At 37.3% G+C, this 14,393-nt stretch overlaps 1 protein-coding gene across 3 annotated transcripts in view; it reads left to right on the plus strand.

Moving 5' to 3' along the window:
- Positions 1-14,393, plus strand: part of NEK11 (NIMA-related kinase 11) — a 311,830-nt gene that overhangs the window by 63,162 nt on the left and 234,275 nt on the right. For all 3 annotated transcript variants that reach the window (XM_011977968.1, XM_011977967.1, XM_011977969.1), the window contains exon 4: positions 11,747-11,865. In XM_011977968.1, the coding sequence (XP_011833358.1) occupies positions 11,747-11,865 (119 nt within the window). The remainder of the gene's footprint in view (positions 1-11,746; positions 11,866-14,393) is intronic.

Here is a 14,393-nt window from a genome sequence, read left to right on the forward strand (position 1 = left end):
TAGGATGGACACAAAAGCAAAACAGATAAATCATTTGATTAGCTACAATTAGGCATTTGCCTTATTTGGGCATGGTGTGATGATTTGGCTTCCTGTGATTGGCTGAGACTCAGCTATTTGTTCTGTGTATCAGTTTGTTTACATACTAAATTAGGGTGAAATTTGCTGCACAGGAATGCAAGGTATGGAGGCAGCTTCAGGCCAAATTTAAGTTAATTTAACAATATCTTCCTTTTAGTCAGTCTCTTAAAATTGGACATTGATGCCACTCTGTCACCATCGTCATGGACTTGTTTGGTCTTGGTATGAAATACATCATTCATGGCATCAGTCTCGTTGAATGGTTCCTTATGTTCTTTTTGTGTTTTTGTTATTTTAACAGTAGTGAGACCATTTGATGTACAACAGATGGCTGTATATGAGCATTTAAGACACTTGAGAGAATATAGCACACCAGGGAGACTATTGTGATGGTTATCAGGAGGATAATACTGAGAGAATGAAGTATATTCCTTAACAGAGTCTACCATGAACCAAAATAATTAGAATAAAATCAATCAAAAAATGAGCCAGAAGAGGAATCTACTTGTTTTAACCAAGTAGCTTGTTTGTTGATTTTTTAAAACTGGGTTTCTACCATATCAGACATATTTATGAAAGGGCAGCATGAGGTGTTAGCCATTGCATACACATTTCCCTGTTCAGCCAACAAGTAGTCCAAAGCAGTCTAAAACAATGTAGTCCATTGTTTTAGTCCAAAGCAGTCTAAAACAATGGTAGCAAGAGAATTTATAAAGGATTCTGGGCAACGATAGCCTTTGCAATACAGTCAGCTATAGTAGCTAATATTTGAGACAGATTTCTAATGATAACTCTATATACATTTATGCCAAACCAAGGAAGAACCATTCTACAAAAGATGCCCATTTAGAGCAATTTAAGCCTGCCAGAAAATTCCTCTTTATTATTTTTATTTTTAAATATGGAACGCTTCATGAATTTGTGTGTCATCCTTGCACAGAGGCCATTCTAACCTCCTCTGTATTGTTCCAAATTTAGTATATGTGCTGCCAAAGCAACCACAATTTCTTGTTAATCCGTGGCACAAATTAAGAGATATAGACCAATATTCAGTTTCCAGTTGCTTATGAAGTGACAGTGGTACTATTAGAATCTCTAATCCACATTGGTCCCTTATTTTCCACTTGAGACAAGGAGTTGCCCACACATATGGTTGATCATTAAATCCTCCACAGATAAAAATATATTCTGGAGGGGCACAAGAGACAGCTCCTTGTGTGATACGTTGTGTGTTAGAAATCACCAGTTGGGAAGCACTGGTAATATTTATCCAAGGGTTCATTATTGAATCGTTGTATGGTAGATGACCTGTTACAATTAAGGGATTAGGGTTATAAAGTTGTCTACAAGCTGTCAAATTATCTTTCTTTTGGTTTTCTTAGTTTCTGGCATAATTTAGCTGCAAAACCCTCAATATAGGTTTTTCCTACTCTCCGATTTAAGCAAGAGTCTGAATATATGAATCTAAAAACCTAATCCTATGGAAAGAACCAGACGAGTAATTTTTTTTTTTTTTTTTTTTTTTTGAGACAGAGTCTCGTTCTGTCGGCCAGGCTGTAGTGCAGTGGCATGATCTCGGTTCACTGCAACCTCTGCCTCCTGGGCTCAAGCAGTTCTCCTGCCTCGGCCTCCTGAGTAGCTGGGATTACAGGCGTGTGCCACCAGGCCTGGCTAATTTTTGTATTTTTAGTAGAGATAGGGTTTCACCATGTTGGCCATGCTGGTCTTGAACTCCTGATCTCAGGTAATCTGCCTGCCTCTGCCTCCTAAAGTACTGGGATTACAGGCGTGAGCCACTGCACCCAGCTCAGATGTGCAATTTGAACAAATAGTCAGACGTGGAATATTAATGAAATCTGTTGCATGGTGAACTAGAATATCTCTAAGATCATATAGGGATTCAGGTTTAACATGAGATAGTCAACATTCAGTCTAGTTCCCTGCAAAAGCTGTCAATTCTGAAATCTTAATTATCACATGACTAGGGAAAAGCTTCCCTAGTCAGCTTTACCTTGAGATCTCCAGTGGATTTACTGTCCCAAGAGTCTGGAGGGGCTCTCTTGAGTTGAGATGTAGGGATCCAAGGCTTGAGGCCCTGAAATTTTGCGGTAGTGTGGGTGGTGGGCAAACTTGGTATGGTCCCTTTCATTGAGTCTCAAGGGCAGCCTTTCTCTGGTGTTGCTTCCAAAAGACCCATTCAGTGGGTTCTAGATCATGAAAGATCTAGTTGTCATCAGCTGGTGGGTCACAAAGGGTTTCTTTTAACTGGTAAAAATATGCTTAAGCATGGTCGGGCGCGGTGGCTCACGGCTGTAATCTCAGCACTTTGGGAGGCCGAGACGGGAGGATCACGAGGTCAGGAGATCGAGACCATCCTGGCTAACACGGTAAAACCCCGTCTCTACTAAAAATACAAAAAAATTAGCTGGGCGAGGTGTCGGGCACCTGTAGTCCCAGCTACTCGGGAGGCTGAGGCAGGAGAATGGCGTGAACCCGGGAGGCGGAGCTTGCAGTGAGCCGAGATCCCACCGCTGCACTCCAGCCTGGGTGACTGAGCAAGACTCCGTCTCAAAAAAAAAAATAAATAAATAAATAAAATTAAATAAATAAATATATATATATACACACATACACACACACACATAAGCATAATGCATTAAAATCTTGTAATATTAAGTCATGTCAGAACTTATGAAAGTATGAGATTTGTGAGTCTATTATTAGGGCCGTACATCTTCCAGTACCTATTTTATAAGGGGTCAGTCTATGTTTTCCAAGGGGAGTGGAGCTGATTGCCATCAATCAGTATTACCTTTGAACAAGGCAATACAGTCAGTTCAGTTAGCTTTGCCTAATACCATTGTGTTTGTAATAACTTATTTAACTTCTTTATAACTTGTCCAGTGAAATGAGCACCTCTACCACTGGAGGAATATTCTCCAGGAATATTCCATAAAGCAAACACATTTCGTGATAATCTTTTAGCTACTGTTATATCAGCAAACTTCCTGCATGATGGGAAAGCTTCTGTACATCCAGAAAATATTCATTGAAGGTGGGAATTGAATGATGTCCGTCTGTAAATATTCAGATGATCCAGCAGGTGCTGGAAATGTATCATCTGAGTATTTTACTGTCTTGTCAAAATTATGGGTTTGACAAACCAGACATTGGTTATAAACCATTTTAGCAATTTTAGAACAGACAGCCTGCCAGTATTTTTAAAAATAATTGGAATTATTTTATCTTTCCTCTGATGAGTTAAAGAGTACAGAGCTTTTAATAATTAAAGCTTTAAGGAGTCAGGAAGGACCAAGCAACTGTCCAAGCCCTCCATTAGCCCACACTTAACATTGAATTTACATCCTTTTAAATACTAGTTGTTTTCTCCAATTCAGGCACAAGGCACTGGTTATGAAATAGTTCATCACAAGTAATTTGACTTGGATCAATTTTATGGAGCTCACTCAAATTGTGTATCTTAACAATTTCAGTACTGGCTGATTTAGTATGAAAAACTGCCAAAGCATTTCCTTGGCAACCAATTAATTCGTGTTCTACTTGATGTGGGGTTAGTGGTTTTATGAACCAATCAATTTATTCATTAGACTTCTGGAAATTCTTATCTAATCTAATTGTATGAACCTAAGGTTATCAGAAACCTATGTTGTCAGAGTTGTTTCCATGAATCCCCTCAAAGGTGAAAAATTTAGGTTTATAGTTGTTTTCAATAGCTTTCAGGAAAGTACCAAAGTAAAACAATTAGCTGTCTGTGGATGACAAGACTTTAAATGATAATGGTTAAATGTCTGGTGAAAATTAATTATAATGCAATTGACAAGAAAATTTTGTTTCCTTTTCTGTATATACAGTATTTTAAAATAATTAAAATTAGGAGTGATAGTAATATATCAAGACTATCAGGTTTCTGGGAATTTCATATAATTTCTGGAAAACATATTAATAACGTACCCATGCAATATAACTTAAAGACGGTTCAGCAACACTTATTATTTGACAATGCTTCCCATGCAATTTAACACATCTCTCTTTTTTATAAGAAGAGAGGAAAAAATTCCTTTGAGAAATTCCAGAGGTCAGTTGGGAAACTTCCAAAGTTGGTTTGAGGTCAAAAGGCCTTAATTTAATGTTTGATTTTGAGAAGTTGTTAAAAAATGTCAAAAGGTTTAAAATACTTAATTAAAATAGGATCATAGGTCACTGGGAACAATAGTCATTTAAGCAGAGTGATAATTAAAATACTTCAAAGACAGTTACGTAATTATAGAAAAACCTTAGCTTTTTAAATAGAGAGAAATGCTTTGCTTTTCTGAGAAGCGTTTTATTTCTCCTTCACTTATGAAGCTTTGTTTGATGGGATATGAAATTCTTGGTTGAAATTTCTTTTGTTTAAGAATGCTGAAAATAGTACCCCAATTTCTTCTGGCTTGTGAGGTTTCTGCTGAGAGGTTTGCTGCTAGCCTGATGAATTTCCCTCTGTGCATGAATTGACTTTTCTCTCTTTAAGACTTTTTTTTTTTACCTTGACTTTGGTGAATCTGATGACTCTGTGCCTTGGGGATGGTTGATTTATATGATATCTAGCCAAGGTTCTCTGTATTTATTGGTTTTGCATGTCATCCTCTCTAGCAAGATTAGGGAAATTTTCATGGACTATATCCTCAAATATATTTTCTGAGTTGTTTATTCTCTCTCTCTCTCTCTCAGGAATACCATTGAGTCATAGATTTGGTCTCTTTACATAATCCTATATTTCTCAGAAGTTTTATTCATTTTTAAAAATTATTTTTCTTTTTGTTCAACTGAGTTGACTTGAAGAACTGGCCTTTGAGCTTTGAGATTCTTTCCTCAGCTTCGATCCTTCTGTTAATACTTTTGATTATATTATGAAATTCTTATAGTGAATTTTTCAGCTGTGGAAGCTCAATTTGGTTGTTTCTTAAAATGGCTATTTCATCTTTCAGCTCTTAGATCATTTTACTAGATTCTTTGGAATCCTTGGGTTGGGTTTCAACTTTCTCCTGAATAGTCATGAGATTCCTTGTCATCCAGATTCCACATTCTATGTCTGTCATTTCAGTCATTTTTGATTGATTAAAAACCATTGCTGAGGAGATAGTGGACTTGTTTGGAGGTAAGGGTACACTCTGGCTTTTTGCATTGCCAGAACTCTTGTGTTGGTTCTTTCTCATCTGAGAAGGTTGCTGTTCCTTTAATTGTGGTATAAATTGAGTATAGTTAATTGGCTTCATTTCTAGATGTTTTCAGAGGGCCAAGGCTCTATGCAGGTTATTTATTTGGGCTGAATTCTTACCCTTAGTCTTACAGGGGGTTATATTAGCAAAGTATTTTTGTTGTTGTAGTTTGGGCTGCAATCCAGTAGATGATGCTTAAGAGTATTTGCTGGTAGAAGCTCTTACTCAGCTGCATGGCTCCTTTGTATTTCCTGCCACTTGCAAGCTTGCTCTGTGGTGCAGTGGCAAGAGAGGTGACCCCTTCACTGAGTTTACTCCTGGGCCTTGGGAGAACTCCCTCCAATCACTGGCACTGTACCTGCATTTCTTTTGTTAGGGGTTTAGGCTACAGGGTTCCCTCAGTCAGAGGCTGCAGTAGGGAGATAGACTACACCTTTTCAGTCTGGCTCTGTGGAGTGAGGCATGTCTATTCCTGCCGCAGCCCATGAACCCCTGTGACTCACCCCTCTTAGTGCTCTGAGAGTGTGGGCTCCATTCTCACTCGAGTGCCTTAGTACTCCCAGGCTATGCACTGCAGACCTGGGGAGAGATCAGGCTTTTTGTTCCGTCCCCACCTTGCAGGGGTGGGGACTGCAATGGCAGCAATGGCATACAGCCCGCCAGTTACCTCAGGGGGTGCCACCCCAAAGAAATGCATAGCCATGGCTAATTTGAGTGATCAGCTAGGGATGGAGCAGCTGTGCTGTGGGCCCAGGCTTGGGGGGTGCTTTTCTTAGGGAAGACCAAAGAAGATAGTTTGGCCTCCTCTCCATAGGATAGCTGTGGTGTGCTGTAGGCCTGCAACAACAATCAGGCTGTTTGTTCCCTTTCTAGCCTCGGTGGTGGGACTGATGAGTGGGTACTATGGTGGTGTCAATGACAGAGGGCCTGTCAGTTGTCTCTGGAAGCTCCACCCCAGAGAAATGAAGAACCACCACTAACTGAAATGATCAGGTGGGAGTGAGGCAGCTGCTCTGGGGGCCTAAGCTGGAAGGCCCTGCCCAATCAGGAGCAGCAAAGTCAGAGATCTGCATGGAAAACAGTCTGGCCACCTTACTGTATAGCAGCTGTGGCATGGTGGAGGCCAATGACAGTTCTTAGATTCTTTATTCTCTCCCCATCCTGAGGACAGCAGGGGCATGGGCTGCAGCAGTGGCAATTGCAGCAGGCTTGTTAGTTGCCTCTGGGAGGTCCATCCCAGAGGAAAGAAAAGCGATGACCAGCTGGAATGTTCAGGTTGGGGTGGGGTGGCTGTGCTGGGGGCCCAGGCCATTGGACCTTCCATGATGAGGTACAACGTGCAGTTCATCCTCTCCTCAGCACCATGCATGTGGTCCCTGTCCTAGAGGTGCACTAGAGAGCCTCAGCTCCTTTGTTGGTAGGGCTATGGCAGCTGGCACCAGCATGCTTGTGAATCCAGGACTCATGGAGCTCGGGGGGCTTGAGTGGTAGCTCTGCACAGAGTCCGCAAAGCTCTCTGTGTCGATCTGGAAGCCCAGCGGAGCTGGGGGCCTCTCCTGTGCCCAAGATTACAAAGCTTATGCAGACGTGTGGTCCCTGGGGACTCTCACTCATCCTTTCCTCACAGCTGGGAGCCTCCTCTGGCTCTGCACCAATCCTGGGTGGGCAGCTGTCCTGCCTTGCTTTTCTTTGCTTTCTGTGGGTCGCTGTTGCTTCCTTGATGAATCAAAACATGGCCTCCTGTATGATCCACTTGAAGAACTAGTGTTTACTTGCCACTCTGCCTCTTCTCCATGACAGCAGCATGCACTAACTGCTTCTAGTCAGCCATCTTGGCAAGTCAGCCATCATGGCGTTTCTTTTACTGACTTTCTTAATTATCTTGACAAAACACAGAATATTTCCTTGGCCAATTACCTAAAAGGTAAAAACAAAGCAAACAAACAAAAAGTCTTTTCACAATTTCCTATTAAAAGTGGACCAATACCTCAAGAAAAAGTTGTTTTAACATAGGGGATGAAATTCTAATTTCCCTTCATAGTGTTTTTGATATTAATGCTTAATTTTTAGAAAAATGTACAAATAGCACATCTAATCTTAGCTAGCTCATCACATATAACATTTCTTTCCCAAGGTTCCTCTTCTACAGACTTTTTGTATTAGTCCATTCTCAATGAAGAAATAGCCAAGAATGGGTAATTTATAGAGGAAAGAAGTTTAATTGACTCACAGTTCCACATGGCTGGGGAGGCCTCAGGAAACTTACAATCATGTTGGAAGGCACAGGAGAAGCAGGCACTTCCTCACAGGGCAGCAGGACGGAGTGAGTGCAAGCAGGGGAAATGCTAGATGCTTATAAAACCATCAGATCTTGTGAGACTCACTCACTATCATGAGAACAGCATGGGGGAAACCACTCCCATGATTTATCTCCACCGGGTCCCACCCTTGACATGTAGAGATTATAGGGATTATAATTCAAGATGAGATTTTAGGTGGGGACACAGCTAAACCATATCACTTTCTAATATCCAGTCAGTTTTTTTCTCCCCCTATAGTTCTTTCTCGGTTTGGATCAATCATTCTACTTAAGAACAAAATTTTTTCTCCTTTTGTTTTAACAGAGCAATACACATCCTCATAACTTATGCTTTTCCTTACCAAGAGCACATCTTACCTATATTGTATACTTGCATATAAAATAGTTTTCCTTATTATTTCTAGTAATTTTAGTTACATATTTTAATTAGAATTCTTAGCCCTTTATGACCTTAATTTCTAGTGAATACTAGGAAGAAAGCAAGTGTGAATATCATACCAGCAGTCTATAGATTGGAAAATCTGTGGATTATAATTCTAGGAGCATGTACTGTTTTATAATGCATTTTTTTTCAGTGTGGCACAGAACATTTATTAACAGTCCCAACTGTCTTTAGTCTCTCTGTGGTAAGAAATGGTAGAGGAAGCAAATTTTTATTTCTATCTTATTAGGGCTTTTTTTTCCCCTGTCCTTCGTAACAATATTAAAAGTTTCTAGTATAGCAAGGACATTTTTCACATGGGAATTCTATCTTACCTCTATTTAACACTTGCTTTTAATAATTATGCTTGAAATGCTCATAAAGATGAGATATTAAATAGCTAGCCAACACCTTAAGTTATTTTTCTTGCTGACAAGTTATGTCACATAGAGATAGCATGAACTTTTTTTACTAAATAAACCTGGGGAAGAAGGGTTGTGCATCTGTATTATACTAAATGCTGACAACTCTGAAGGTATGCCTGCATTAATCAAGCCAATATACTTTTATTAGCTACTATTTACCAAAGATTATCCAAGATTATGTAAACATGAAAAATATTTTAGGTTTGTTTCTAAGGGTTTAAGGAATACCTATTTTATGTAAGAACTTATTTTTCTTTAAGCCAATTAAATAATTATCTTTTACAATTTAATTTTGGCAATACCATAAGGAAAAAGAAATATATTACACATTCATAACATACATACTGACATATATAAATATAAACATAAAAGCAAATCTTATAGTATTCATTTAAAAATTTTAGCCCGGTGCCAAGTACAGTAACACAAAGCTCCCTAATATGTTAAAGGATATCTGGAAGTGAAGTTTTTCTGGCCCATGAGACAAGATTACATACCCAGATGGCTAAAGCTTTTGACTGATATTTGTAGAAAAGACTTAAGATTTTTTCGATTCGCCTTCTCTAAGAAATCTTTTAAAGAGGAAATCTTTGATTCATTTAACATCTTAGCTGTTTAATACTTCTGTGTATCAATTAAAGAATGTGTCCCATTGCTTTTGTGGTACGTCGGATCCTTTCTTCTCTAATGTGACTCACAAGCAATCAATTTTATCTTGGTTAACACTTCACTGTGGCCACTGTAATTCCTTCTTGTCCTTAGTGAGGTTAACAGGTTTAAAAAAAATGCACAGGTTCTGGGGCCATAATTTTTGTACATAGAGAAAATTGTGCTTATTTTTGGTGTTTTTAAAGAGGTAAACATTGGGTTGATATAAGAAGCTAGCAGGCAGCTTCACTGATATTTCTTTAAGGCAAGTTTTTCTTTTCCTTTTTCTTTATCATTGTCTTCATCTTCTCTCTCCTTTCACTCCTCCTCTGAAGGTATTCCGGAAGAAGATGGAAACATGTAGGCAATAGTCTTTCTACCACTGGAGATGTTCTATCATATTCAGAGAAACTAAATGAGATATACCAGAATCCTCGCATATTCAAGTCCTGCAGTTGGCCCTGTAGAACCTTCATATATACAAAAGCCCTTCATATATGCAGATTTCCATTCCTGCAAATACTGTATTTTCAATATGTGTTTGGTTGAAAAATATCAGCTTAGAAGCTGATATTATAAGCTTGTAAACTGACATTTTAAGCAGACCTATGCAGTTCAAACCCATATTATTCAACGGTCAACTGTATATTTACAGGTCACCTTTCATCTGAAGGACTTTCATGTCAACTACACAGGATGTTATAATGATCTATTGTCAAAAATGTTCTTTGCAACTTATAGAAACATGAGAGTACAGCTTGTGTGGCTCAACAGAATTCTGATAAACTCTAGAATTAAAAAGAGAGAAGAAATAAAGGCAGGGTTGAAAAATGAGAAAGAAATGATAGTCTTTTAGACAAGGAGTTAAGTATTCAATTCACCATATTTTTGAATTCTACCAAGCTTTGGAACACTCTCCTTGGCCCAGAAAATCTATCAGGAAACCGTACTTGAGCTAGGCTGCAAGTGAATGTTTGCTATACTTTCGATTTGTTATGCTCCTGTGTAGGAGAGAAAATGCTAAGCAAATATTTGCATATTGCACTGTAAGGAAATAAAAAATGCATTAGAAGTGAATCAGTTGACCTCATGTTGTTTCATTAGAAGTAATTTCTTTTGGATTGTCTCTTTGCCTATAAATGTTCTTCCTTTGCATCTTAACAACAACTCTGTCATGAGTAGTCTGTGACTAGCTTTATTTTTTCCACTTTTGCTCCCCATGAATATGGTAAGTACCTCTCCCACTCTTTATGGGGCCTGCGTTTTACATCCTGCAAAGACCAGTTACATTTAATCCATCCTTTTCTTTAGAGGAACATTTCTCAAATTATCTCTAATTTTTCGGTGTTTTACAGTAAAATGGATCAGGTCTAAGGGTTCTCTAAGAGAATTTAGCATTTGACATTTTTATTTTTATAGCAATTGAAATACATCAATAAAACATATTCAGAAAGGGCATTATATCAGACACTGCTGGCCTATTTTAGATTTTGTCATTTTTTATCATAGTTAGTTTTTGACCTTAATAATAAGTATTATTTTAGTTATTGCCAGTGAGTGATAGGATAGAGCTTAACTAAATGCTTAAATGATGTGCCTGGATCCCCGCATAGATCCGCAGTTATTATATTCCTTAGGGTTTTGCTATAGCTATATAGAGGAAAGGGAATTCAGTCATCCCAATGCACATGGTACCCTGGGCATGCCAAACTCAAAAGAATCTATACTACAGCAGCTATATGCACAATGTAAGTACCAATTTAGTTTCACCAAAAATCATCACTTTGTATTAAATTCGTATCGTTGATTGGAATTTTACTGGCCGACCTTTTTAAGTTTTGTATATGTTAAGATTCTACAATTATATACAACTCTAAGTGTAAGAAAAGTTATTGCTAGTTTTATGTGGGTGCATATATAGGTAATATAATAAAAAATAATTTAGGTTGAAGGTTTATGTGGTAACTTTTCTCCTTATAAAGGTTTTTTCCTGGAGTGATATCATTAAAACATTCAAAACAGATTTTATGAAGTAACTACTGACACTACGGAAAAGAGCTAAGCTCCATTCTGATTTGTGCAGAGTGACTGGGTATTCAGGGAGAATAAGGGAATAGGAAAGAGGAACAGCAGGGGCCTGAGCAGAGTCAAGGAAGTGAAAAATTACAAAAATCAGAAAGTGGAGGTTGGTCCCTGTAAACCCACGTGGGTTTGTTAACTGGTGCTCATCAAAGTTAGACTCCTAACCTTCTTTAGAGATTGGGAGACAAGAGCCCTATCTTCAGGCATTGACTGGAGGAAACAGTCAATTCTTTTGTCTACCTTGAGCTGATCAGGCAGGAACTTTAAGGGGTGGGAGGGTAGGACCATCCTAGGGTTGTGGCCTTAGGCTTTTAGAAACTATTAATACATGCATGTTTGTTAAAGTCTTTATAGGTCAATGTTGAGGCTGAGCTGAAAAGAGTGCTCAGAGGAACCTGGAGAGACTTTGGTTAAAGAGAGGATCTTTGTCAGTGATAATTACAGTGTGGCACTTTCTGATAAACAGTGACTGCTATGTTTTAACTGTTGTTAAGTGAGCTTGATTTTAATATATTAGCTGAAAAAATATGAAAGATCATGCTCTTCATTTCAGGGCCGAGATCTGGACTATAAAATTCAGGAATATAAAGAAGCTGGAAAAATCTTTCCAGATAACCAAATAATAGAATGGTTTATCCAACTGCTGCTGGGAGTTGACTACATGCATGAGAGGTATGTTCATTTGCTACTAGGAATATGATATATTTTTAACAGTCATGTCTGAACTTGAAAAGTGAATTTTTTTCTATAATTGAAAGAAAACAAGTTCAAAAAATATATGATTGTAATTAAACATCTATAATATGTTTTTCCTTGAGAAAACTGTTGATTATATCTAGAGGATTTATTTGCATAGTTTTTTGTTGCTTTTCTAAAACTCAAGTTGGCCATGAATATAAGATAGAAATTTGTATTAAACACATTTCATTATATCTGATCATCTCCTATGAATTACAGGAAGTTCTCAGATACTTTTGGCATCCTATGAATTTATTGTATCTTACAGCAGACTTCAGTGGTAGATATCTTAGTGTGCCGCAAATGAATTGTGTGGTCACCTTGGAATGTGTCAGTGCACACTTAGCTGAGTTCACATCCCAGAAGAGCTCAGTAATTGAGACAGAATGTATTCTTTAGCCTCAGAGAGATAAGTATTCAGATAGAAAGTCAGTTTTGATGTGAAGTATCTGATAACGAAGGTCAATTATTTCGATTATCTGTGATTTACATTTACAATCTCTGCCTCAAAAATGTATTTTAAAACTTTTAATGAATTTTTATAGGTCAAAAGTAAGAAGTTTTAGAAGTTAAATGTTTTAGAGACCCAAAAATGATATGAACACGTTTGAAAAGATGAACATACATAGACAAAAAAGAAGTGGATACTCTGAGGTGTATATGGTAGCTTTCATCTTGGGAGTGGGCATTAACACATGGTACCATTCTTCTTGAACGAAAGGGGTGATTTATAAGGCACACCAAGGTCTAGCTATCCATGGATGTCAGATTGCTTAAATGTGTCATCTGTACTTTCTGACAGCATAAAAAGTAATGGGATTATTTTGTAATTTGCCATGTATCTCCTAAAACACATGCTTGTTGATACAGATAGCTACTGATTTATTGACACCTCATAACAATCTGTTGGATGATGTCAAACTATCTTAAGAAATCTTTTATTAAAAGATTATTTGACTTAAAAGAATCAAATAATCTTTTAATAAGGTACCCAAAGCTACTGACTGTAAAACGTCTGTGTACATACATTTATATTGGTGTTTCTTTTATTTTCTTTACTACTTCTTAGCATATTGTTAGGTTACACACAAGAAAAACAACTAAAAAAAACCCACATATTAAGATGCTAACTATTGTATTCTATGCACAAAATACAAAACTGGAATCTGGTTGATTTAAGAACCCAAATAGTTTTGATACCTTTAAGACTGCTTAGTAATAGTTCAAATGATGAGTTTAAAATAACCCTTCAAACAAAGGCTTATGATTTTTAAATCTTTTAATATTCAAAGAAAGCCATTAAATGAGACTAAATATTTGGATATTTGTGAATCCTTGGATTTGAAATACAATCCTTTGTGATTCAGGTAACAAGTGATGGTGCTTCTTAGTCATTGTGTTATTATAACCAATTATTGTAAAGTTTTTGTGTACAGAAAAATTACAGTTTCATATTTCAGTTCATCAATTCCCTCGTTAGATAGTGATAAATTAAAAATAAGTGTCAACCTCAAAGAGCTGTCAGTAAGCGAGCAGAGATAAAACATGTACTCTTATAACTATAAGCCATGTACCATGGTGGATGTACATGATTAAGTGTCTCCACTATTCACTAGATTCATGACCTTGAGCAAGCTGGTCATGAAAGCAAGCTCTCTCTCTGAACCTGTTTCCTCATCTATTAGGTTGGTGCAAAAGTAATTGTGGTTTTTGCCATTACTTTTAATGACAAAAGCCACGACTATTTTTGCACCTACCTAATATAAAGTAAGGATAATAATAGGACTCTCCTTGCTTACATTATAGGGTAGAAAATATGCGTTGAGATATTATACAGTTTAAAAATTTGCAAAATGTTAAGCTCTGTGTAATGTCTTTATAATTTAATATAGAAATTAAAGCACAGACATCAAAAGCGGATTTAAAAACGATGACAGTAACAAGTGTTAGTAAGCATATGGCGCACCTGGAATTCTTTTATATTCTTAATGAGTATACATTGATATAAACACTTTTGAGACATGTTTGGCAATACTTCCTAAGCCAAACATACAAATACCTATGACCCAGTAATTCTATTCCTAAGGGTAGAAGTGAGTGCTGATGTCCAACAAAAGGTATACAGAAATGTCCATAGAAGCCTTTTTTGTAATTGCGAAAACACTAAAAAATACTCATCTACAGTGGAATGGTTACATAAGTGTGGTATGGCCCTATAATGGACTTTTAAAATTACTATTCTATAATTTTAAAACAATAGACAATTGATAATAAGCATGACCTGGGTGAATCTCAGAGATCAGATGTAGGATGAAAGAAACCAGTTGCAGAAGAGTCTATACTGTATGACTATATTTATATGAAGTTCAAAAGTAGGCAAAACTAATCTAAGATAAGTCAGAATAGAGATTATATTAGCAAAGGGGTTTTGCCTGGAAGGGGCACAAAGAAAGCTTCTGGGA

This window comes from Mandrillus leucophaeus, unplaced genomic scaffold (assembly GCF_000951045.1).
Source record: "Mandrillus leucophaeus isolate KB7577 unplaced genomic scaffold, Mleu.le_1.0 Scaffold186, whole genome shotgun sequence".
Classification (NCBI taxonomy): Eukaryota; Metazoa; Chordata; class Mammalia; order Primates; family Cercopithecidae; genus Mandrillus; species Mandrillus leucophaeus.